This window comes from Rhipicephalus microplus, chromosome 10, assembly GCF_043290135.1.
Source record: "Rhipicephalus microplus isolate Deutch F79 chromosome 10, USDA_Rmic, whole genome shotgun sequence".
NCBI lineage: Eukaryota > Metazoa > Arthropoda > Arachnida > Ixodida > Ixodidae > Rhipicephalus > Rhipicephalus microplus.
Window position 1 is genome coordinate 20,681,094 of NC_134709.1, and position 27,161 is coordinate 20,708,254.

General features: G+C 48.8%; 1 protein-coding gene across 2 annotated transcripts in view; it reads left to right on the top strand.

Moving 5' to 3' along the window:
* LOC119180929 (uncharacterized) overlaps positions 1-27,161 on the top strand; it is a 261,732-nt gene that overhangs the window by 179,165 nt on the left and 55,406 nt on the right. For both annotated transcript variants that reach the window (XM_037432070.2, XM_075875195.1), the window contains 4 exons: positions 8,770-8,850; positions 14,767-15,282; positions 18,867-19,151; positions 23,057-23,344. In XM_037432070.2, coding sequence (XP_037287967.2) covers positions 8,772-8,850; positions 14,767-15,282; positions 18,867-19,151; positions 23,057-23,344 — 1,168 coding nt within the window. In that variant the 5' untranslated portion in view covers positions 8,770-8,771. The remainder of the gene's footprint in view (positions 1-8,769; positions 8,851-14,766; positions 15,283-18,866; positions 19,152-23,056; positions 23,345-27,161) is intronic.

Sequence of the window (27,161 nt, forward strand, 5' to 3'; positions counted from 1 at the left end):
GAAACGAAGCTGCCATATCGCAGCCGGTGTCAGACGGTGGGCGTGGTGATGTAACCGAGGCGCCGGCGTTCAGGCGCTAATTATGCGCCGAGAAAAAAAAAGGTATGTCAGAGAGAAAAGAAGAGAAAAAGATAAGACATCCCGTCCGCCCTTGCACGGCGGGCCCCATACTGTCCTGTAATTTGCTTCGTGCGCAAGCGCGAAAGAGATGCCCCCACTTTCGCACTTATCAAACTGCATTGTGCTCTATTATGCCCGCCTTCTTTTTATTAGATCAATTGTTTTTTTTTTGAAGAGTTGTCTCATTTCAGGGAGGGCGGCTTTTTTTTTTTTTTTTGAGCGATAGTTTCTTTAGATATACGATACGAAGTTCCTTTGATCTGTCTTCAATCTCATTATTGTTGAGAAAAATTCTCCGAGAATGTGCGCTCGCATAAGCTTCGTACGCCTGGCGCAACTCTCGCGCGCCGTTCGAGAAGCTTCCCCGCCACGCCCGAAAGCTCACGGGGCTAATCACTCTTAATGACGCGGAAAAGGTCTTGCCCGAATTAGGGTGGGATAAAGCGGAGGATTTCAGCGAAGAAAAAAAAAGTTTATAATGAAGAGGCGAGGCGGAAGTGTTCCTATCAGAAGTTTGGTTTATGAATTAATCTACATTTAAAACTTGCTTATGTTGCTTCTTTTACATGTTTCAGGTCGTTCCGCATTATTGCATCATGCTTGACAAACCACGGCTGCTGCATGAGATGGCGCCCCGCATCGCAGGTGGTGTTGAGGGAGGAATATTTAACACCATGCACTTCATTTAAGGTAGTCTGACAGTGCTCTGTAACGGTTCCCCGACTGAGAACCTCTGAGAAAGCGCGGTGAACGCTGCTATCTGGGCGAGCATACTTTGTACCCTCTTCCTTTGCTTCTTTCTATGTTACTTTCGTACCATCCGGACTTCGTCGACGTGAAGCTTCACTTCTTTGTCGCCTTTGGTTGGGGGTTGCCTTCACAAAAGCATATAGAGCCCTCATCGGATTTACCGACAGTGCGGAATGCGACGTCTGCTGCACCAAAGAAGACATCGACCATCTGATATGCCATTGCCCTCGATTTGCCTCTGAAAGACAGAAGCTTTCTGACGCATTACGACAATTGTACGATCGGCCACTCTCTGTGCAGATGCTACTGGAACACCGTCATCGCCTTTCGTCGGCTCAAAAAGCAGTCAAAGCTGTTTTGTGCTTTTTGAGGACTGCAGGCCTATGTGACCACCTTTAACTTTTGTGTAGTGCCACCGCTGCATACGCGCCAGCCGATTGACCGACAATCCCCCTCTCTCTCTCTCTCTCTCTCTCTCTCTCTCTCTCTCTCTCTCTCTCTCTCTCTCTCTCTCTCTCTCTCTCTCTCTTCTCTTTCCTCTCTCTGTCTCTCATCTTTATGCCCACTTCCTATTCCCCCAGCGTAGGGTAGCAAACCGGTCATGTGCCTGGTTAACCTCCCTGCCTTCCCTCTTGTTGGTTATTCCCCCCTACTTTCGTACCCTTCTCCTCCATCCGTGAAAAGTAGCACACATTGTGTGACCTTGTGAAACTCTATGCCTTTCCTTTGCTTTCATCTCTTTCGTTTCTTTCGTCGTTCTTTCTCCCGATTGAACAATCCATCTTAACTGCACCCTCCTTTACTACAATTTCAATCCCTTAGTAGACATTTTATCACTCTAACAGACTACCGGTCAGCTCCCATTCGCCGTTAAGAAGGGTGGGCATGCAAGCAAGGACACGGAGATGAACGAGACTGCGAAAACGTCGACTACGAACCGAAAGGGCACATCTGTGCATGCTTTGTTATGGAGCAAAACCCATCAATTGTGCATAACTGTGCCTGTGTAGTGATGAATGATTACCAACTTGTTCAAACTTCTGCCATCCTAACAATGCCACTGCGCAGGTAGCGGAGATCAGTTTCTCACCGTGCTAGCATCAAAAGTAATATCGGCTATCCTCCGTTTCCCGTTTGAACCCTCGCTACTATGTGCTTGTAAAGATTGCTTCTCTGCAAAGAACATGATCTTACGGGAAAGCAAGACCGGCCGACTTGTTGTTCACCTACGCGGCGTCTGTTTAGTCGAAGTACTTAGACGCCTCACCAAAACGCCAAAATTGATCGTCGGCGCCAACACGAGTGATTTTAAAAATCATCATGTCCAGATGACGTCCTCGCACGCGCCGAAAATTGGTGACGTCCTCATGTCGTCCATCATAACGTCCTATAACGTAACGACACAAGGCGACCTCATCACGCAACATCATCGCTATGAGTCAAAGTTGTTCCGTAAGCACAGCGAAACTATGTGAGGTGCAGAAAGCATCCAATGCATCAGAATGCAGAGACGGTCAACAAATCCACGCATCTCTGCAAAGTGAAACATGAAGAATGAGCCACTGCTTCCCGAGCAGCGGCAAAACCTACCGCCTGCCGCGCTCCCGCGTCCGGAGTAGCAACTGTTTGTACGCGTTGCTGCTTCGCTTTCGCAGGGGATGGCGCTTTCACAATCGTTTTAGGGGCAAAGCTGCTTAAGGCGTGGGTCTGTCCATCCCTTCTATGTATGTATGTAGTGGTACGTAGCCACCGGTGGCACATACCCGCTCTATAGCGGGCATGTGCCACAGAGGATGCGAGATGGGAGATGGCTGTACTTGAAGTGTTCACTAGATGGACGCACGGACGGACGGATAGACATACTAGCAGACGGATGGACGGATGGACGCACAAACATACAGACAGATGGATGGATGGACTCACGGACGGACGGACGCACGGACAGACAGACGGACACACGGATGGTCGCAAGAACGAACGGAAGGACGGAAGCACGGACGGGCTGACGGACGCTTCGCCTCACTCATCATCAGTCACTCCGTGAATGTGTTTATACATGGCATAACCAGAATGTGTGATCAGGAGCGCACTTATTTTTAATCGCCATAAGCGTCATCGTCTCCGTGAGTACGTACAACGGACAAGCCTACACTCTAGGGCGCTTCGCCCCTAAAACGACATCGGGTGCAGTGAGCGTTCAGGCTGAGCTTTGGGAATCACTAAAATAAGTTGAGATTAAAAACAAAAGGAAGAACATGGCTTCTCAATCGAGTCACTTTAGGGAAATTCGTAGAAAAGTATGCGAACTTTTTTGTTATTTACTTGCTCTACTGCTCAAACTAGTTCCTCCGGTTCATTTCGGGACTCTCACGCAGTAGATGTTCAACTCGTGCCACTGTCTAGTGTGTCAGTGCCAACCCAGAAAATTCATGAATACGGGATTCGTTCGTCATCGTGACTATTCCTGGTGCAGATGTCCAGACTTAATGAATTTCCTGGTTTGTGCGCTTTCTGTTCAGCCGTCGGCGTTTTAGATTCACAACCTAGCGCAAGTCTCTCCATGCAGGGTGAATCAGTCCCGCTTGCGAACCACAAACATGGTGCCATTTGCCCCTCCATGGTTATGTATATGTACACAAGGCCGCAGTCGGAGATATTGTACTATAGTTGCTGGATTTCTACGGTGCGCGGTAATCAGACATCAGTGGTCTAAATGATGCTGAAGAAGTGAAATACCGACTCACTCACTTGACATGTCAATTGTGGTAGACAGTTGAAGGGTAACTTGATCATGCTGCCTCACGTGAAGTTCGCGAGATGTGCAAGAATGCACGTACGCATGCTTACAGTTGCATTTAATCGTTTCAATGAGTATTATGAGTAATAAGTAGAAAAAGACAGATGAGGATTTGAAGAAGAAATAAGATTGTGGCCCTTGTTTTACTCTAATCTCCGATAAAGACGTTTATTATCTGAATGAAGTGAAAGCAACGTCGGAAGCTTCTTGCTTACGTGCAACATGAGCACCCACAACGAATCTGTCGGCAGGCTTTCGCCAGGTCTCGCTGCTCAAAGCGCGACTGTGAAGTCCAATAGCCGAGTAATCCCATCCGACAGCACAGACCACGTTTGTAAAAGGCCACGTTTCGCGAGGCCATTTGAAACGCCTCCGAGAAGGTTGTTCCTCTCAATGCTCCCGAAGATAGAAGAGTCCGAAGTCAAAGGGTATCTGAGGCCTCGAGTCGAATGAGAAGATACACAAAAGTCATGCTCAGTACTTCCCGAAGGCAAGGTGTGGTTCGCGTGTGCGGATCAAACTAGTTTTGTCTCTGCCGGCGGGGCGTGGGCCTCTCCTTGGAGTGGTCGGCAAGCCGCACCCTCCGGAGTGCAATGAACGGCCGAAAAGTCAAAGTGGACGCTCGCTCTCGATGTCTGTCGCCGCACACAGGAGATGGCTGAGCGTAAGCTGCAATGGGATCACTCCGCACACAGATCGATGTGTGTGCGCACCCGCGCGAGAGATAGTGTGTTTTCTGTGCGTGTTTCGTACTGCACATGCTTGTGTGTACGTTTGTTACGCCCGAATTCTCGCCTGTCCGCGGGTTGCGCTTTTGCGCATGCTTGCGTACTTCATTTCATGTCTGTCGAAGAAGTTCGTTTGTGTGAGCGATATGTGCGTTTGCTTTCTCACCTGTCCGTGCAGGCGTGCATCTGCACCCGTTTCTATGCCTATGCTTTGGCAAATATGTGTACGTGCTTTTCCTGTGCGTGCGTTAGTGCTTTTCTCAGTTTGTGTGTTCGTGCATCGTATGGGCATCCCTGCATCGACTAGGGTGAGCATATATGTAGCTGATTTCGACGATGCATATATACGATCTCGCATGTGGGCGCGCGTGTGTGTTTATGCGTGCCTGTGTGTGTGCTCGCGTTCGTGCATGTCTGCGTGCGTGTGTGCACAGCCTCGCCATTGCAAGCGCGCCACAGGAGCGCCTGATGAAGTCGAGGAAGTCTCTTCGCCTGCCGTTGCCGTGTTGACTTGACTCGCTGCAGATCGACGACTGGAAATGCAAACAGGGGTGTGACGGACACCGCCGGATTAACCCCGCCCTGTCGCTGCGTCTACTCTAGCTCAAGCAAGCTCCTTTCCGCGGTTTGGGCTCAGTATTTATATTCTTCCTCGTTCTCTGTCTCGCTCCCGGCTTTCGTACAGAGTATATACCACTGACATGGCCGGAGATTGAGCTTCCTGATTCGCGCTGGCTTGGATCCTGCTCGTACTTTCGTGGATTGAATGCCTGCGCGCAGGTATTCCGTCGGAGGAAGCGCACCTTTGTGTACCCTGAGCAGAACGCTTTCAACATTGTTGGTTTACCAGGTCTTCCTACAGGAAACCGAGTCGAGGGATCTCCGAGGAATGTTTACCGGGGCACCGTCACTTTATTTGGCAAACAACCTCACCAGAGCCTCGCGCGAAACTCTGGCGTTAGTAACAGTCGAGCAATCGAGGTGGTATCGAGTGTGGTGGGGAAAGAGGGAGGAAGTGCTCGCTCAGCAACAATTCATCAGACGATTGGTTCTCGAGCAAGAACTTGCCTCGGGGACGTCCCCGCAGCAGCAGCTGAACGAGCCATACGACTCGGAATATGTTTGAGGGAGCTTTAATTCCCAAAAGCTTCACTTCCGGGTGAATGTTCTTTTGCATCGTATTCGATTAATCGAGGCCTTGGGCATATTGTAGTTTAAATTGTTGAGACAAAAGCCGATTCTAGTTTCGCTCATGATCGATGAAGAGGGGTGCACGGGAGAGGAGAACCAACAGTCACTGACCATGTCCGTTGACGACGTGCGTGCAAGGAGAAAGAGGAAGAATTTGAAGTTGGCTGAGCTTCAAGGTCAAACTATAGTCAAACGTATGCACAAAGTCGTTTCCCGACTTAGCACCGTTTGCTACACCGACTTTGTAAACGGTTTAGACCGTTTGGAAAGTTGTTTACCGTGTTTACTGGTTGAAGAAATGTTATTCCTTCCCAAACAAAAAGTATCAGATTCGATTTTGGGAATGACGGGCGTTATAAACACATAGAGCAGCAGAACGAGCAGCAATACACTAAACCGTTTTTTGCGTTATTTTTGTTTTATAGTTGTGACGCCCTCCTTGTGCACTTATACATAGCTGCCCTGATGTCTGTGTTTTATGTACACCACGGATCCAAACCAACTCGCTTCCTTTTCAGTGTTTCTAAGAAACAAATCCAGCGTGAAGCAGTTCTTGTAATACGATCGTTTTCGGAGTAAAGCGCTCTTCGTTTACAGTGCCAGCCCTCATTTGCATATTCTTGTACACTTGAAACGTCGGCAACAGAACGGCGTGAATCCTCGCGCCTCTTCATTACCCGAGAGCTCTGCACTCCATGCAACGTACGAGGTGTACGGCTTTCTTTTCCCCCTTAGGACGCTGCGAAGCACGAACAAGACCGAGCAGGACCAAGTCCCAGTTGGCTGCGAAACGGTTTCTTTGAAAACGAGACGCAGTTTCGTGCAATGGTAGAACACATCAGCTGTGCACTGCCGAGGCGTCGTATTTGCCGGCGGGAAGTCTAAAAAGTTCGCGCTGTTGCTAAAGCGTGAATGAAGAAAATGTATAGTCGTTGTTCTTCAAAGTGATTGGGTTCAGCACTACGGCGGTCTTCCATTTAGTGACGTTGGCATTTACTAGGTTGCAACGGTCGTTGCAGGAGCGCATTTGTTTTCTAGAATGCGTTGAAGACGACTAGTCAGAGGTGTGACATTAACTTGATACCACTTGATAAATTCAACCACCTCATTGATAAATGAATGTTGTATGTTTTCTATTGCGAAAGGACTAAACTTAAAACATAAAGTTAGAGCGAGAGAGATAAAGGTCATGAAAGCATCGATTCTTTCACCTCATTTCTGTTCTCCCCCCTTTATTACATGAAAGATAATTATGAAAGACTGCACAATTGAGATTCGTTTTGTAATTAGCACTTACTGCCTCCGAAAATTCCCGTACGGCCAGGAGGGATCAGCCTGTGGCAACATTAAGCAACAATATTTTGCAGCATCACATTGTCTTCGGCCATTTTTTTTCTTAATTGGCTTTTATCGCTGTCTATATCTCATTTTTTTCTTATCTTCCATTTCTCGACTACAGTGCAGGGTAGCATAGATGATACCACCATCCTGTTAACCTCACTGCCTACATAATCGCTCCTTGTTTCTCCATTTCCAATTATGCCCCCCTCAATAACCCCCCCTCCCCAACGGCAATAGGTAGCTGCCGCTCGAATCAACTGAAAACAATTTGTGTACTATCATAAGACTTTGTTCGGGTTGTGCGTCACCAAGTGATCGATTCAAACGAATAAACCGGGGCAATAGTGCAATACCATGTACTTGGCATATTTAAAGTTAAGTTCATATTTTTATTACGAATTTCTCAGGATATTCGTCTCCGTGATGCTGCTGTAGAATGCGATTGACTTCGCGGTCTGAATGTCCGGTCATGCATTCGCTTCCGCTCTTTTACATCACTTCCGGTTGCAATCTAGCTTAGGAAGTTCTCCGAGGCAAATTCCGAAACGATCGTCGACGTTCTGGACATCGCTCACTTTTACCGGAAGTGGTTGGTAGACACACCGGAAGAAACGTTACGTCTCGAGTGTGGGAGCATTGCTTGAAAAAAGAAAAAAAAAAGATGCGAAGTTGTATGTTGCACTGTTTCAGTTGTTGTTGTTGTTGTTAGCTTGTACTTTTTTTAGATTTTTGACCTCAATTTGTCACTTTTGTCCATTATAACGTAGAGAGGGTCCTAGTACGACATGTTCTTCACGTTGCAATCGTACTGTGCAAAATACCTAATTTTTGGTTTAGTTTTATTTCAACGTCACTCCACGTACATTCGAACGCAATGCGGTGAAATGCTGCACTTCATTTTATCGTTCCATAAGCTCTCACTTGGCACTGGAACTAACGTGCGCATTGAAATCTTACTTGCGATACATTTACACTACTCAAATGCGCGTGGCTTTAGTACTTCGCCGCCTTGCACGCAACTGCCATGCGGTGACGCTTTTCCGCACGCTTTTAGTGCGGTGCTAGGAAGCGGTTGCTGGTCGGGAAACGCTTCGCTTGCGCATTCGCACTTTTGTGCTCGCAAGCTCGCAAGCCACATGGGAGTTGAATTGTGGAGCAAACACCCGCTTTCACTTTTGCTCGCTGCTTGTATTCGATGGCGAACGAGTGCGATATGTCGAGTTCACTCAGCCATCGACGATTCACTCGAGCTGACGTTGTTTTTCTCTCGAACTTTTGAACTTTGACTTCCGCGTTTCCGTGTAATTCAGTTATCAAGCCACTCCCTGGGCGGTTTGCTTATCGCAACGTTGAGATGGATTCCGTTCAGTGAGAGAGAAAACGCATAACAACATGAAAAAACGATAATAGGTAAGCTTATGGGTGCCTAATCGAAACTTTCTCGGCTATCTTGTGCTGTGAATCAAGGACAGATATGAAATTCAGTCATTGATTTTTTTTTTCAAGTAACCACTTGCGAAGCTACTTATGACAACCATAATTCAGAAAGAAACAGAACTGAAAATACAGCTACAACCCTTCATTTGAGTAGTGCAAATGTATCCCATGGAAAATTTCAGCGTATGAACTTTTCAGTATCCCTTTGAAGGAGTACGTTATAATACTTTCAGTTTGCACGTACAAGGTGCATATATATATATTGATGGGGAAAGTATGAGTTCTAATATGGGCAAAGCATTTGCATAGCTAGCTACAATGTGGTCGATTTTCTAATATATGTGCAAATGTTTATCATTGGCGAAACGATCTTATACATATTCCGTCCATTTCTTATCTTTGCAGGAATGATGACAAGGTTAGAGATGTCGCGATTACCCGTCCTGATGTTCCTGCTGCTCGATGTCTTGACGACAGCGACCACGGGTGAGTTAAAAGTGAACTGCACTAATTCCGCTTATATGAACGCGACGCGTAGATTCTCGTCGCTTAGTATAACAGAGCGCGGATCTGCAGCTGGCAAATATTCACTCTAAAAAACGGGGCATGCACACACGGACGACAAGATAAGTCAGAGCACCACAAACACGTTAGTGGTGTCTTTACTTTTTTCTGCAGGGTGTCTGTGTTTGCACGAACATTAGACACGACAGACGAAACAGGCAGAAACGACAGACGCGACTGGAATCCATTCCAGTCGCATCTGTCGTGTCGAATTGGTGTGCGGCCTGACTGGAAGCTGTTTCCCTCAACTGGACACTCTCCACGTTTACGCTGAGTCGCATTAACTTCGATGTTAAATCACGGGCACACTTACTTGTACTATGACTTCCTTGTTGCATTTATTTCAGCCTAATAACGGCGTTGATAAAGCCAACTTCTTGATGGCGTGTCTGCTAAATAAACCTTGCAACGCGATCTATTGCAGTACAAAGTATACAAACTCAAAATAGACCTAATCTCTACCTTTGGCGGTGTCCGTCCCTTTCTTTCATGCCAGATTAGGAATAATGAGGCAGATGCAAGGCGCGAAGAGTTTCCACGATGAATAAACTGAACTCCACGTTGCTTCAAGAATTCGAAGAGTTCCGAGTTCAGTAGTTAATAGTTGATGATTATGTTTAACCGAGATTATCCACTGAGGTATTCGGAAAGTTTACGCCGTTGGAATTGAACTCTATAGGAATGAAAAAGTATATGTATATACGCCCACAATCTCCCCAATTCTATTTACCGCGTGCTTACAGGAGGTTTTCAGAAGCCTAGAATGGGAACAGTTAGGGATAAGAGTTAATGGAGAATACCTTAGTAACCTGCGCTTCGCCGATGACATTGCATTGCTGAGTAACTCAGGGGACGAATTGCAACTCATGATTACGGAGTTACACAGGGAGAGCAGAAAGGTGGGTCTTAAAATTAATCTGCAGAAAACGAAAGTAATGTACAACAACCTCGGAAAGGAACAGCGCTTCGAGATAGGTAATAGTGCACTTGAAGTTGTGAAAGACTATATCTACTTAGGGCAGGTAATAACCGCAGAGCCTAACCACGAGATTGAAGTAACTAGAAGAATAAGAATGGGGTGGAGCACATTCGGCAAGCACTCTCAAATTATGACGGGTAGATTGCCATTATCCCTTAAGAGGAAGGTATATAACAGCTGTATCTTGCTGGTACTTAGCTACGGAGCAGAAACCTGGAGACTCACAAAGAGGGTTCAGCTTAAATTGAGGACGACGCAGCGAGCAATTGAAAGAAAAATGGTAGGTGTAACCTTGAGAGACAAGAAGAGAGCGGAGTGGATTAGGGGACAAACGGGGGTTAAGGATATCATAGTTGAAATAAAGAAGAGGAAATGGACATGGGCCGGGCATGTAGCGCGTAGACAGGATAACCGCTGGTCATTAAGAGTAATTAACTGGATTCCCAGAGAAGGAAAGCGGGTTAGGGGGAGACAGAAGGTTAGGTGGGCAGATGAGATTAAGAAGTTTGCGGGTATAAATTGGCAGCAGCAAGCACAGGACCGGGTGTGATGTGTGGTGCGCGTTCAAAGTGCGCGCCTTCGAAAAGTGCGCGTCACGAAAAAAAAAAAAACAAAAGGAGAAATACCAGAGTGCACGTGCGGTGCTGCTTAAACAAGAATGACGACGTTAAAGAGCGTCAAGCACGAGGATGCGTGGCAGGACGTGAAGTAAACAAAAGGTAAAACATCCAATGGGCAGCGAACACGGAGATTTCAAGGCCCAATGGCTTGACACCACGAAACAGTAGTATCTCCAATGAGAACGAGACAAGTGGGCCAGAGCTGAAGCAGGAGCCTGGGGAGACCAGAGCAACGGGAATTCGAGGCAGGCAGTGCAAGCGGAAGGTCGTCACCGGACCGGGCGCTGAAGATGGGCCGTTGGGTTCCGGACCCGAGCCTACAGGACTTCCACCGGCCGGGGCCTCCTGCTGTCGGGTTCCCGCTCCAAAGGACCGTGGCCATCCGGTCCTGAACTCCTTTCCAGGGCCTGCGGACTTTGGTTCCGGCAGGCGAGCTACAGCCGTCGGGCTCCGGGCCCGAGCTGTGCGCCCAGCTGCTTGACTAGGTCGACCCTAGTTCCCGGACGCGTCGCCACCAGCCTGCGTTCTCCCGTCTCCGACGTGTCCACGCTCCTCAAGCCGAAACCATCACGATTTGGTAGGGCTTTTCGACGTGTCGCCAGCAGCCAGCGTTCCCTCGTCCTCGTCCAGCCCACGCAGTGACGCAGGAGTCACGGCGTTCCGGTTTCTCATCACCGCCGAAAACCAACTTGTGGGTGAGACTGCACCGATACTCTTGCGCTACTCCCATCACTCAGCCCCTTTCGAACGTTAGGTTTAGTTACTGACTTTGAACGTTTTTGTTGGGTGTTTACAGATGTGTTTCGTCATGTCCAGTCAACTGTTTATTAAGTGTTTTGTTTTGTGAGGAATCTTTGCCTTTTTTTCTTTTCATTTAAACTTTTTGTGTGTTTCTTGGAAACCGAACGGCTTTGTCCTTATTAGAAAAACTCTCTGAGGCTCAGCCCGGGAGAAAAACAAATCAGCAAAAAGAACCCTGCATCACAAATTGGCGTCCGCGACAGGACAAAGTCGTTTGTTTTTCCAGTAGATTTTTTGACGCGGTTAACACGATGACGAACACGTGGGAGTTAATTGAGTTGGCGGATAAAATGGGACTGACGGGAGCGGAGTTTAGAGTATGGTACGAGGAGCGGATGGAGAGGGAGCGTGAGCAACGGGCTGCAGAACGAAAGGCGGCGAAGGAAAAGCTTGAATTGGTGCTTAGAGCTAAGAAGGAGGAGCTAGAGCGCGTAACGCGTGAAAATAAAGTGTTGCTAGAGCGTCAGACACGCATACTGAAGCAGCAGCTCCAATTAGAGAGGGTGGACTTCGAGCGGCGACTCGAGCTTGCGATGGCGAAAAGGGGGCAGCTGGCGATGCAGAAGGTCGAGCAAGCGGTGAATGTTTGCTCCGATAGCAGCGTTTGCTGGAGGGAAGTCGATTCCTGCAAGGTTGGCCTCGAGCCTCGCGACAGCCTTACTTCGGAGCGAGAAGCTCAGATAGAGGAAGGCAGAGAGGTGGACAGCCAAGAAGGCAGGAGTCATGAGGAGTTTGTTGAAGCGACGGAAAGCTCCTCTGGCTGGGAACATATTACTTCCGTTAGCTGCTTGGGGACCTCTGAGAGGCCAAGCACCTATGAAGAAGAGCGCCTGGATATGGGCGACCTAGAAGCTGTGGAAAATGTTGTGGAGCAAAGCTTCGATAGCAGGGAACAAAGAAGTTCCATTCAGAATGAGGTGTGTATCAGAACGTCTCAAAGGCCGAGCACATTTCGGGAAGGGGTAGGGCTACCTCTCAATAGCTCCATGGAAGGAGCGCTAGAACGTCATTGGGAAGATGGCAGCGAATGCCATGAAGGCTCTGATATAGTGGCCACTGATTGTTTTGTACCGACAGAGGTAGCAGCAGGCACCACGTCAATGGTCCTAGACCATACGTATATCTCACTCAGAGAGAGAGGGGATTCTAGTTCACAGGATAGCGTAACTGCTATTTGTCCGAGAAAACACGATGGGAGTGCTGAAGCACTCTTCAAAATAAACAGTATCGAATCGGAGGTGGGCTCGATGGTAGGTATGGAGAATGCCAGACAGGGTCTTGAACCTGAGAACGTGATTGGTTTTGAACCTATAATTAAGTCCACTCAAGATGAGCTGTATAATGACCGAGCACAACGGCATCCCTTCTCAAGAATCCAGGAACCTCACACGCTTGTCGGAGCGTTTGGGCTTGCTGAGGGCACCCCGAGCTTGTGTTCATTAGATGGTGAACTAAAAGAAAGCATTTGTGTGAGAGATTGTGGCATTTGGACATTCGTGTCTCAGTGCGTTTCGTGTCGACGCCGACGGCTCGAGACCGCGCCCTGTTCCTCTGTGACCGGTAAGCGTTCATGTGGCCGGCGGGGGCGCAGACACGCGTTTCAGCGAAAGTGCATAAAAGCATGTTTGCCACAGTTACTTTCGAAACGTGCGAGAAGGGCAGTGCGTCTGGTTTGGGACGCGATAACCTGAGTGTAGGGTTAGAAAACCGGTAGCTCTTTCTGGACTTCGACTTTTAGATGCGGACACAAGTAGCTTTGTCCATAGTCGATTTTTGTAGTAAAAAGGTTTATTCCGGGTTTCAGAACTTTTAAATGCAATTGGGTGAATCTAAAGTTTAAGTGTGGACATTTGGACGATGTAGCGAACTGTAGCCCGGTGATGTGTTGAACTGCGTGGTGCAAATATGTGGTTTAATTGTGACGTAGTGCAGAACGCGCACTCATCGGCAGTTTTTTTTTTCTAAAAAAAAAACTTGAATAAAAGGGGGGCGTATGTGATGTGTGGTGCGCGTTCAAAGTGCGCGCCTTCGAAAAGTGCGCGTCACGAAAAAAAAAAAACAAAAGGAGAAATACCAGAGTGCACGTGCGGTGCTGCTTAAACAAGAATGACGACGTTAAAGAGCGTCAAGCACGAGGATGCGTGGCAGGACGTGAAGTAAACAAAAGGTAAAACATCCAATGGGCAGCGAACACGGAGATTTCAAGGCCCAATGGCTTGACACCACGAAACAGTAGTATCTCCAATGAGAACGAGACAAGTGGGCCAGAGCTGAAGCAGGAGCCTGGGGAGACCAGAGCAACGGGAATTCGAGGCAGGCAGTGCAAGCGGAAGGTCGTCACCGGACCGGGCGCTGAAGATGGGCCGTTGGGTTCCGGACCCGAGCCTACAGGACTTCCGCCGGCCGGGGCCTCCTGCTGTCGGGTTCCCGCTCCAAAGGACCGTGGCCATCCGGTCCTGAACTCCTTTCCAGGGCCTGCGGACTTTGGTTCCGGCAGGCGAGCTACAGCCGTCGGGCTCCGGGCCCGAGCTGTGCGCCCAGCTGCTTGACTAGGTCGACCCTAGTTCCCGGACGCGTCGCCACCAGCCTGCGTTCTCCCGTCTCCGACGTGTCCACGCTCCTCAAGCCGAAACCATCACGATTTGGTAGGGCTTTTCGACGTGTCGCCAGCAGCCAGCGTTCCCTCGTCCTCGTCCAGCCCACGCAGTGACGCAGGAGTCACGGCGTTCCGGTTTCTCATCACCGCCGAAAACCAACTTGTGGGTGAGACTGCACCGATACTCTTGCGCTACTCCCATCACTCAGCCCCTTTCGAACGTTAGGTTTAGTTACTGACTTTGAACGTTTTTGTTGGGTGTTTACAGATGTGTTTCGTCATGTCCAGTCAACTGTTTATTAAGTGTTTTGTTTTGTGAGGAATCTTTGCCTTTTTTTCTTTTCATTTAAACTTTTTGTGTGTTTCTTGGAAACCGAACGGCTTTGTCCTTATTAGAAAAACTCTCTGAGGCTCAGCCCGGGAGAAAAACAAATCAGCAAAAAGAACCCGCATCACACCGGGTTAACTGGCGGAACATGGGAGAAGCCTTTTTCCTGCAGTGGACGTAGCCAGGCTGATGATGATAATGATGATATACGCCCGAACTGCTGCATCTTTTTATTTGTGTGTAGAGAGCTTGAAACGTCTGCCTCCAGAAAGTGAGCATTAGGTCTCTTAAACATTATCAATGGCACATTCGGGTGTGCGCTACTGGGGCTCTAACTGGCACTGCAACAGCAGAAACGCACTCTTCACCCTCACTAAAAAAAGAATGCCCCCCCCCTCCCAATCTATCTTATACCCATTTCCATTGGAGTGGATTCTGTGTTTGCTTCTACGGTTGTAACTACACATGCAATAATTATGCCAGTACGCCACACACGTAACGACCCTTCCTGCAGGTCAAGACGTGCCATTCACCACCGCCACACCAACTCCCACAACCACCCTCACCACGGCTGCTTCCAGCACAGATGTACCGACGACAACGAGAACGCTAGCGTCGCAGACAGCAGTAACGTTGACCACGTCGACAACGACGCCGACGACGTACCAGTCGTCCTCGTCGCCTTTCGCGCCCGAGTTCACGACAGCGGAAGCATCGCCGAGAGCGATCACTTCCGAGTCGGCGGTGCCGTGGTGCCTAAGGGAGCACGTGTCTTACGAGCGCCTGTCCGGCTACAAGGTGGCCGACATGCTGGCCGGACAGCGGACACTGCCGGAACCCACGCAGCCGGCGCCTCCTTCGACGGCCGAGGAATGCTACCTGCGTTGCCTGGACGACGACCGCTGTCGCGGCTACAGCGTCAACCACGTGCGCCAGGTGTGCGCCCTCACGTGGTTTGACGTGGCCAACAAGTCCGACTACCTCCTGGCTGATCCGAACTGGAGCTTCCACCGGAAGATCTGCCTGCCTGGTGAGTACGCGACTAAGATGTGGCTTATTACCCGTCTCATCACGGCAAGGCTTAATTAGCTTAGTCATATCATGTCCTGCCATAACTATCTCAGTATATCTTATCACGCAGCCAAAAAAAAAAGCTCTAGACCTGCGCGGAACGCGCAGCACAGTCATGACGAAAGCTGGAAGCCTTTCAGAGTCTGGAAGCCTTTCAGAGCCTTTTCTATTCGCTCATTGGGTAACTGCTACAAGTACACTTTCTGGGTACCCACTACGCCATATATATAATCGCAATTCTTGTGTAGTTGTTCGGGATTCGTCTGTTTTCCTTCAATATATGGCACGTACCCACTTTGGGGGATCGGGTGGCATTCACTATACTATTCTTGGTCGTTCTTCAGAGAACTTTGGCATCCGCTAAACGCTTATTATGCCTGAAGCGGGTATGCGTCAGAGCTAATGAGGGACCAAGAACAAGCTCTAGTAATGGGTTGGGGAATTAGACAACCCACTCGTTACGCGTTACGCAATGTGCCCACCGTGCAAAATGTATTTCATGAGCGAGTCTAAGTGAGCTCCAGAGGTTTTGGCGACACATGCCTCCAACCGAGCAGAATGTATGCTGCATGTACCGTATATATTGTATATTGTCACGTGGTTGTAACTGCGAGAAAAAAAATCATTTGTGTTTGTTGCCAGTGTGCATGCGTCATACGCTAACCTCTTGTGTACTCACGTTGAGCCACGAAAATAGCGTATCGTACTCAACGAACGCTACATCTGCGTGCCCTTTTATAAACCTGCCTAGTGTCCGACAGAGCTCTGGCACTTCCCACGACGCGGATAGCGGAAGCAAAGTCCCGCTTAGCGTATTCCTCCCGTCTACGTCAGGCTGTGCCCTGAGAGTGCAGACTTCGGCAAATCACAGGGCATGAAGTTCAAGGGTCCAGCAGGCAAGGCGCGAAAAAATGACGGAGCAAAAAAAAAATCACGGTAAATAAAAAAATCGAGCACGAGCAGCGTTCAACGACTCGCGAGGACGGACCCTACACTTCCGACTTGGCGAGTTAAAATTTGTTTCTTAAACAAGAGAGAAGATGGTTCCGGCAAAGAAGCGAGCCCGACGAGAAGAGACGAAGCGAGTCACCGCGGCTAATAGCCGGTTTGATACGCGAGCGAAAGGAACTCATTAGCACTTTGCAAAGACGCGTTTCGAACTCGGAGCGTGAAAAGCCTTCGTTTTCGCTCCTTCTTTTGCTCCATTTCGCTTCGTCTCTCTTTTATTGGAGAGAACGAAAACGAACTAGTTGGCCGGAGGCGCGAGCAAACATTCGAGGTAATTATAGATGCCCCCTTCTTCCCACCTTCGTTTGCTAAGCCCCTCGTAGACCGCCGGTTTGCGTCTCGTTCGGAATACGCTTCTTGTGTGGTCCTCTCCGTCTCGCCTCGGCAACAGTGGCGCCTGAGTGAAGATGAAGGATACGCCCTGGAGGGAATGGCTTTTTAAAAAAAAATGACAGAAAGAAAATAAATAAGGCAACCGGAAGACGCGCCGAGCTCTTTTACACTTTCGCGCTTCCAGTTTCCCCCTCAGCGTCACGTGGGTCCTTTCTTTAATTTATTCACACTCGCACTCACCCGTGAGCTAATGTGATGCTTGGCCGTCACGCACGCGTAAAATCCGAGCTGGTGGTGCTGGCGAAGTTTCGCTAATGGACTTTTGCTTTTTTTTTTCTGCGTTCAAGTCATTTTTCTATCCCCCTAGGAGGATTATAAAGTGTTACTACAGCTGTTTGGGCTCTTCACTTCTCGTGCTAAAGCTACCGGGCAGTGAATATTAGGCAGCCGTTTCATTTCTTTGTTTCCTTCTTTCTTTCTTTTCTTTTATTTTCTCTAAGAGCGATACATGCGTGCCATCTTCTTCTACCAAAGCTCAATTACGCGCATGTTTAATTACGAAGAAAGAAATGTGGTAAGCACATAGCAGGCAGTTGTTTAAGCGATGGACTTGCTCTAACTGGCAACGCATTTAGTCTAAACTGACTTTTGAGAAAGGGAATGTAATGGAAGGGGTCCATAGAAATGAGAAAATGTGGGCGTGTTGGTTTTCCGGCTTCTATACTCGCGTTCGATACGCACTCAGACCCGAAATTTTCGTTACTCATTTGCATCATTTTTTTATTTTTTCGGTCACGCATAAGACGATAATTTTTCGCTCACAACCAACGACGCCGACGCCAGAATTTATGCGAGACGAGATTTTTTAACGCTATCGCGTTAAAAGTGCTCGGCTAACGTTTCGCATCTGTAGTAAGTGCTGCACACTCCTCCTTTATCCCACCCACTCGACGCCCGTTAACATTGCTCAATTCCTCGCGGTTCTCTTATGCCCGTCCGCGTCGCGGTGGTATATATAGTTGCCGAACGTTCGGGTATTGCTCGTTTTGGGGGGAAAGGCGTTACGTCACTCCACTGCCGCGTCTTTCTTTCATTTGCTCTTTTATGCTTCTCTCACGTTCTGCTGAACCAGGCGGCGGGGACGCGGTGTCATATCCCACTGTATATGTCGCAATTGCGACAGCTCCGGACGAGCGTTACGGTGTCGATAGAGAATTGGCATCGTGGGATCATCTCGGCGTCCGCACACTTTTATTTCTTTTCTTTCGTGCTTCGTATTGCGTAGAGCGGCACTTTTCGTGACACGTATCTTTCGTCTTTTGTTGCTTCCTGGCTCCGTAGAGGCTTTCTTACATCCTTACGAATTCTGTTCCAATTTTCCTTCCCTATAGTCCCAGCAGAAGCGCCGGAGCGTTCGGAGGATCGGCGCTCCCCTCGCTACAGCCTCCGCACGTCGTATACGCGATGCAGTCAAAATGTCGCAACAGCTTCTCAGTAAAGCAACCGTGGCCTACTTCTCTATGCACGTAATGCTTCACGCACTACATGGAGAAACGCTTGCAATGCTCAAATCTCATGACAACAAGCAATATCTATCTTGAACTTTCTTATTTTGCATGTTTCACGTGACACGAAAGATGGTAATCTTGTATGAAGTGCTATATCAATCGTGAAGGAAGTCAGGTTCCCCGTCCCGCCAAGCCTTATGGCATTATTATTGTTTAATGTATTATTATTATTATTATTATTATTATTATTGTTGTTGTTGTTGTTGTTGTGGTGGTGGTGGTTACACGAGGTGTTCAGCACCTACGCCCTCTTCTGCGGTGTTTTCATTTATAAAGTAGAGAGGCTTCATTTATTTATTTTTTTACTTATTTATTTATGAGATGTATTCAAGGCACGCGTGCACTTGACTACGTAGAAGACTGATTGAGTTCAGCTTAGATGAACAGGGCCAAATTTCAATGTGAACGTCGCGATTGGGACAGAGACACGCCATGCACGTTGAAATTATACGTTGTAGGCTAACGGCGTAAAGTTGCGCCTCACCAAATAAGCCGACGAGCCAGAAGATCTGCATTGTACCCAGTGCTTTGGAGCGTCGCTCTGAGAACACTCTGAGAACACTCCGAGAACACTCTGAGAACACTCTGAGAACACTCCGAGAACCGCGCGCCGTTCTGATTACGCGCACCGCAGAACGGCCCTGCCTGAGGCACTGGTCCTTCGAGCGGGTGCCGCAGTTCCACCTGGTCGGTTTCGAGGACAAGGTGGTGTCCGCGGTGGCTGACCAGGACGGCTGCCTGCAGAGGTGCGCCTCGGAGACGGGCTTCGTGTGCCGCTCGACCCGCTACGAACCCGCCAGGCAGCGCTGCGTGCTCAGCAGGCACGACCGCCGCACTGCGGCAGAATCCTTCCGCAAGTCGGCGCCCGAAGACGGCAGCGCAGCGGACGTGCTATACAGCGAGAACCAGTGCGTCTCTGGTGAGTCTTGCAGGCTTCTAACTCTTCTTTTGACGCCTATTCCGAACTGGTGTTAAGTCATAATGGTAACTGCATGAATTTTGCGTCGCATAAGCACGATGTGATTATGAGGGTCACCGTACACTCTAAGCCGAAATTCGGCAAAGTTGGAGTAACTGCAGTTGTTAAACCAATGGACGAACGGTTCGTCCAACAGGGACTAAATATGTGACAATGCGTGTCTTGCGCAAACGCCCGGCAATGAAGGGACCAACGGGGAGGGCAACTGCGCCGCGATCGCCTCCTGTCGATGCTGCACTGCAATGCTCGGCGTGGTCGGTGATCATCAAAACAAGTTAAATAGGCTATACGCCACTGTTAAAGCGAAGAACTATGAAACGAATAGAAGATGTTATTAGAGGAAAGTAGTACAACACGCTGTCAGTGCACACAGCAAGTGCCCTCGCGTTTCCACCATGCCGGCACGGGCGAGCCGAAGCCAAGTGAAAGTCTCCGCAAACACGGGTTGTGCCGAGCACTCGCTTTAATGTGCTGAATAAGTTCGAACTACGGTGAACACTGACAATGCTAATAAAGGTAAGCTGTTCAACAGCGGTCGTGTACCCACACAGCGACAAGTTCAAAGCGATATATAGGAAAAGTAGGCTTCGTACGTCATCGGTATCAAGCGGGCTGCCGGTGTCAGTGTATTGCCGGCACAAGCGAAGGAAACGTCGCGTACAAGTTCACAAAAATAGTAGCTCAAGCAAACTTATGTCTTTTTATCTATGCGACAATCGTTATCAAAAATTCAACGTGTAGGCAATCGCGGATACGACTAATCGTGGGGCCAGCGGTACACAGGTTGTGCCTTACCAGCACGATGAAAGAACCGTGCCTGCGAACGGTCTCGTCGCTGTAAGTATACAGATATCTACATCACTCCGTAAGACACAGCGAACATGGGGCACTTACCCTATTGTTCATTTGTGACTATAAAATAACGACGACGAAAATTTCACGCGAGCCGCATGTTGCGATCGCCGGCGGTCGTTTAGCCGTACTCGTCGTAAGCCTAGCGACGCCGTCGGCAAGCCGACACGGTATGGCATCGGCGGGGCGCCTGCGGCTGCTTCGCCGGCTTTCCCGCACAAGCGCCGCTGCTATGTTTGTGTTTGCGGACTCGTGCGCCAGCACTGCGAACGCTGGTTCGGCCGACATGATCGAACACCTGCTGATAATTCGTATTCTCGGGCTGGAGGAATGTTGAAAATTAGATGGATCCATAATAAAATATCGATGCGCATCGGTGCTACGATAAAGCCCATGTAAATTTTCGCGTTACGGTGTCAATATTTATTGTTTTCTTAAGCCGAGTAAAAGTCGCCCACTGGCACTAGATGGGAGGTCAAAATACTGTGCTATATATACCCGAGAGTCTGTTCTCTGTAGTACAGCGCGGGCAGTCAGTGTTTGCGGTGTTTTACTTTGAAATAATAGTGCGTATGTATGTGTGTGTGTGTGTGTTGCATGAATAACATACTATGATCTTCAGTGCTGATTAAATTGGAATAAACATAAAATGTACTGCACAAACGCAGTGTCGCCATTTTTTTTTTGCCATTGGTCCAGACGGTTCAACTGTTAGTCCCGCTGGAGCATTCTACTGGGGCCAACATTTAAACCAAGTGGAGTAAGTGCTTGGGGTAACAGTTCAGCCCTTGCAGTTACTCCCGCAGTTAGTCCAAAATTGGCTCAAAATCTGTGGCAGCGCATTTAGACCCCTAAAGAACCAATGGCATACCCCACTTTAGTCTTTTTCGGCTTAGAGGGTAGTAAAAAAAAAGGGGGGGGGGGCTTAGGAAGTTTGGACCACCTGGGGTTTATCCGGTCAGAACATATAGAGTTGTGGATTGCCTCAGAGCGCACATTCGACATGCTAGCCGTGTCCCCGACCACCACTTGGCCCTTCTACCTTCCGGAAGACCACGTGCTACGTTTTCAGACGTTATAGCCAAGCACGTAAACAGCATTCCATCAGGATATACGCCAGCTGCGAGAATGGAATGTCCTTTGTGGTGCCTCGACCAGCCGCAAGTACGTCTAGAAATTCCGGGAATCAAAAAGAAAAGCAATCACTCCAGAGTAGCATTGAAGCAATCAACACTGCTATTATTACATGAGTTGTACTTAGACCGAACGCAGATATACACTGATGGGTCCGTCTCATCCAGCAGCTCATCAGGTGCCGCTGTAATTCCGGCTGCAGCAACGACAATCAAGTTTAAGTTGTCGCATATGACTACATCTACAGCATCAGAGCTTGCTGCTATAAGGGCTGCTTTACAATATCTCGTTCAAGAACGTCCGAAAAAATGGGTCATATTCTGTGATTCGAAGGCAGCGCTTCAGAGTTTGCAGTCTGCCATGCGTAGAAAGAGTCATGACCAATTGGTACAAGAAATAAGACATTGCCATCATGAAGCTCTAGCACGAGGGCATGATATTATATATCAATGGCTGCCTGGACATATCGGTATTACCGGTAATCAATTAGCCGATGATGCAACCCCGCTCAGCCCATGAAGAAACCCGTGTAGTCCCGATTCCTCTATCAAAGAATGATGCAGCAAGACAACTTTACCTGCTGGCTCGAGATCTCACACGCACGTTCTGGTCGTCTACCAGCTTCCAAAGGTGTCAATTTTATGAACTGGATCCTTCGCTCAAGCTAAAGCTACCATCGCAACTTTCCCGCTCCGATGCGACACTGTTATGCCGCCTTTGGTTGGGTGTTGCATTTGCAAAGGTGTACTCCTTTCGCATTGGTATGGCAGATACGTCTACATGCGACTTCTGCGGAGCTGAAGAGACCATCGAACACGTCCTGTGCAGCTGCGCTTGCTACGACACACAGCGATGCCAGCTCCGGATGGTTTTGAATCAACTTGACCCCGGACCATTTTGTGTGCAGAAGATACTAGGACCTCGGGCATCTGCCTCAGTTGCGCAGAAAGCAACTAAAGTACTGCTACTTTACCTAAAGTCAACAAACCTGAGCGACCGCCTGTAGACTGTGTGTGCTCCCCGAGTGTGCTCGTGATTGTGTGTACCTTCTCATTTTTCTGCAACCTCTTTTCTCCCCTTTAGCCCTTCCCCAGTGCAGGGTAGCAAACCTGGTTAACCTCCCTGCCTTTCCTTGCATCTTTATATCTCTCTATATATCTCTCTCTGGGGTTTTTTGAAGTGACTTACCCAAAGTACACGGGCATCTAGAATGTTGCCTAAGTGCTGCCATCACGACAAAGATTTGATCCTGCGGCTTTTGAGCCAGCAATCCAGCACCTTAACCACTGGCCACCATAGTTCTTATAGTCTTAGAGCGAAATTCACAGTATTAAAATCATATATATATATATATATATATATATATATATATATATATATATATATATATATATATATATATATATATATATATATATATATATATATATATATATATATATATATATATATATATATAGTTTCGATTAGTGCAATCAATTACTTTTTATGCTGTTTAGTAATGTAAAGAATTACGTCATGTCGGTGATTTCAAGGAAATTGCTCATTACTTTGTCAACTGCTTTTGGATAAAGTGTACCATGTCCGCTTTCCTCGTGCAATAAGAAATTGACCTTAAAACGGAGAGAGTGGCAATAACAAAAAAAAAAGCAGTCTGGGGGCAACCTTCCTTGTTTCTTCTTGCCGTAGTCACGCAATAAAAGGTGTGCGTAGGTTCTAAATGGGAATTATTAAATATATATTTCAAATTATATTGATGACGGGAAACCTTTTTGTACCGTGCCGAAAGCCATCACGATCTTTATATAGCTTTACTTTACGGCGCTTTTCACGATGTAATCTCCTGTACCTTTTCGCAGAGCCACCGCGGTGTAACTTCCGTCCCCTACGCGGTCGCTCCCTGAGCCGGGGTCACGTGTTCGTCGACGAAGAGGCGACGTCGCACTCGCTGTGCCAGGAGGCGTGCGTCAACCACACGGACTTCGTGTGCCGCAGCTTCGTGTACGACCAGTCGCGCCGCCTCTGCCTGCTCAGCCCCGACGACAGCTACAGCGGCGGCGCCACGGGCCCTCAGCCCGAAGACAGGGCAGCGTCCGACGGCGAAGAGGACACCACGCTGCTCTTCGAGAAAGGATCTTGCATTGACGGTATGTCGCAGCAGCATGCCCAGTAGGGTCAAAAGTGGTGTATGCTGTGGACACTGCATTGGGGGTTACACTTGCTGTAATGTCGCTCTCGCTCCATGGCACTCGCGGGTCCTTGATTGATTGTGGTTATAAGAGGGGAAAGAAGAGAAAAGTGAGCCCCGTAACTGTCTGCATCAGCGTGCGACACCCCAACAGTAGCTCACAAGGGATGGGGGTAAGCAGGGACTAAAAGGATAGTATTAAAGGTAGAAAGAGAGAGATAGATGTGCAAGGACAGCGAGCGACGACATAAGAGAGATAGGAAAGATGAAACACCTTCGGCGTAGTTAGCGTACTCGTCACCGTACAAGGTATGGGGCCGTTCCGGCTGTAGCGCCGCCCTGGTTGCGAGAGGTTACACGAGCGCATCAGGACGAGCTTTGAAGTCTCTTTCGGGGTTTGGCGCGCTTGTTGGCGGTTCTTTCTCGCGGGAAGTCCGCGGGCGGGATTCCGCGGTTTAGTCCCGTGGACTCCCACGGTTAGCCGAAGGTCGGTGACGCGGCAATCACAATGCATTGTGTGTGTGTGTGTGTGTGTGTGTGTGTGTGTGTGTGTGTGTGTGTGTGTGTGTGTGTGTGTGTGTGCGTGTGTGTGTGTGTGTGTGTGTGTGGTACGTGCGTGTGTGTGTGTTGTGTGACTTATATTGATATTCTGCTGGGTCAGTTGTCTTGTTGCAGTTATTTGAGAGATTCGGCAGCCTGGTTCACCATATTGCGAAAGCTCTTAATAGATACCCCGTGTAATCGTTGCATGACGACCTGCACAACGCCCTTTTGTGACGAGCGCGAATATTGAGAGACTCCACAGGTTCGTCAATGCAAGAGCGTGAATCAACGAGACCTAAAGAAACAAAGACAGGAAAAGACGGGATGCTTACCGGAGGCGTAGCTTACGGTAGAGGGCAGCAGCGCGCTCAACCCCTCACCACCCATCACTCAGGCAGCATACCATCGATTGAATTTTGTTTCATACGATACAATTTAAGAAGGCAGGAGAGGCACGGACCAGACGACAGAAACGCGACGGCCGAATCCCTCCGCGACTAAACAATAAAGTAATATATGATCATGTACCTAACGGCGGAGTCACCGGACTCATGATGTCAGTCTAGAGCGTGCGCCCATTGGTGCAGGTTCGCGCTCATTGGCTTTTGAAGCGTAAATGCCGTTGTCTTCTAAAGCGGCATCCGGGTGTCGGCATGTGGCATGCCGCTGGAACAAACCTTGCGGTGATGAAATGCAGTGGCGCCTTGGAGGGCAACGCAATTTTCGGACCACACTGGCTGCCTAAGACAGAGGCTGCGCTACAAAAGTCCAGAGAACACTTGGCGCATTGTAGAAGGATGTGAGAATCTTCGCCTATAATTATTAAGGGTAGGCAGCCGCTAATTACTGTGCGTAACAAAGCGCGCGCATGGTTGTTTCTTGCACGATGATCCGCGCAAAACGCATAGAAGCGCTCGTATCCAAAATCTCACGGACGCACTAACTACTAGGGCAATACAAGCAACATATTGTTACGTAAGCTGAGGTAACTGAAGGGGGTCTTTAATGGGCACTGAGACCGCGATCACAGTAGAAGCAACGTCGTCTTCCTTCTTTACCCGCGCTTCCCTTGTTTTTCCTGGTAGTGACACTTCGTATCATTCCTCCTTTCTCAAACGAAGCCCTATTGCGCGAGTCATTCTTGTATCCTTCGTGTAAGCGGCTTCAGGCGGGCACCATGCGTCACATCTGTCTTGCATGAACGTCGACCACTAGTGGTGACACGTGCAATTTCATAGTCATGACCTCGTTGAGACCATGGAGTATCACGAACGGTTCGGCGTAGTGTGTCAGTAGCTCTTGGCTCAAGCCACGTCTGCGTATCGGGGTCCACACCCACACTAGATCACCAGGGGCATAGGTTACATGCCTGTGTTGACTTTCGTAGCGAGTTTTGGAGGACTCTTGCGCTGCCAGTGTACGTAAGCAGGCAAGTCGACGTGTCTCTTCCGCACGACACAAAGTTTCCGCAATTGTGAAATCGTCATGGACGACAGAAGGAAAGATAGTGCCCAGCGTATGTCAAGGTGAGCGAGTGTAGAGCAGATTGAAAGGGATGTAGCCTGTCGTTTCGTGTTTTCCGTGTTGAAGGCGTACGTGACGAATGGTAATACTCCATCCCACTTTTTGCGGTCGGAGGCGACGTGCATTGACAACATGTTGATGAAGGTTCGGTTTGTGCGCTCGGTCAGGCCGTTAGTTTGTGGATGATACGCTGTTGAGTGTCGGAACTTGGAGGCACACAAACGAAGTAATGATTCCACAATATCAGCGGTAAATTGTCGTCCACGGTCGCTTATTTTCACGCGAGGAGGTCCGTGTCAGAGGATGATTGAATGCAACAGAAAGTCCGAAACGTGGACTGCCGTGGCGGAGGATAAGGCAGCCGTCTCGCAGTACCGCGTCAAGAAGTCGGTGCATACAATTATCCACCGATTACCTTTTGAGCAGCGTAGAAATGGTCCCATCAGATCAATGCCGACCTTTTCAAAATGGGAACAGGGAGGCTTTACGGGCTGCCGGAGACCGACTGAACTTGAGGTGGGCCGCTTACACGTGGCTCTGGCACTGCATACAGCTGGCCACGTAGTTTTAAACTGTCTTGCTCATTTTGGCCAATAGAACCTCTCTTTCGTGCGACTAAGTGTTCGTGCGATTCCTAGAAGGCCAGAGGTGGGGCCATCATGCGTGAGACGCAGAGCAGACGTTTGGAGGGACGCAGGATTAACCAGCAGAAAGCGGGCGCCCGTCGTGGACAAGCTTATCTGGTAAGGAAGACCATTTTGGACGCAGAATAGGCCTTCGCTTATTGACTTTCTTCCTCTAGGGAAGGGAGCTCTCAAGCTTGGGTCATTACGCTGCTCTGCGGCGAAAGTCACGGCATAGGGAAAGCCAGACGACAGAGAAGCGATAAGGTGGTCAAAGTTATCGGCTTCACAATCTGTCGTCGGTAGCGGCATCCTGGAGAGGCAATCCGCATCAGCGTGTAGACGGCCAGTCTTGTATGAAATGGTGAAGACATATTGCAAACGAATGGCCCATCGTGCGAGGCGGCCGGATGGATCACGAAGGTTGACCAGCCAACACAGGAAATGGCGATCTGTGACGATAGTGAACGGGCGACCATATAGATGTATGAGCGAAACCGTTGCACGGCAAAGACCGCTAGGCATCCCTGTTCAGTCACTGTGTAATTGCGTTCAGGCTTGCTTAAATAACGACTTGCCTACGCCACGACATGTTCCTTCTTACCAGAACGCTGAACGAGAATGGCGCCGATACCGATGCCACTTGCGTCTGTGTGAATTTCCGTGGGCGACGAAGGATTGAAGTATCGAAGTATTGGCTGCGAAGTTAACAAACACTTCAGCTTGTGAAAAGCGGCATCACACTCGGAGATCCACTGAAACGGGCTGTTCTTGCGTTAAAGGCTCGTCAGGGGGTGTGCGTAATCCGCAAGCCTGGGTACGAATTGACGGAAACACGAGCAGAGCCCGATAAAGCTAGGCAGTTGTTTCACAGATTTAGGACGCTCGAACGATTCAACGGCTGCTGTCTTTTGTGGTCAGATCTAATGCCAGCTTTGTCGACGAGATGTCCCAACACCAATGACTGTCGCTCGACAAAGTGGCACTTTTTTGAATTCAATACAAGGCCAGCTTTTTCAATGTAGTTGAGCACGAGGTCCAGGCGACTGTTGTGCTCCTCAAATGTACGTCCAAAAATTACGACAC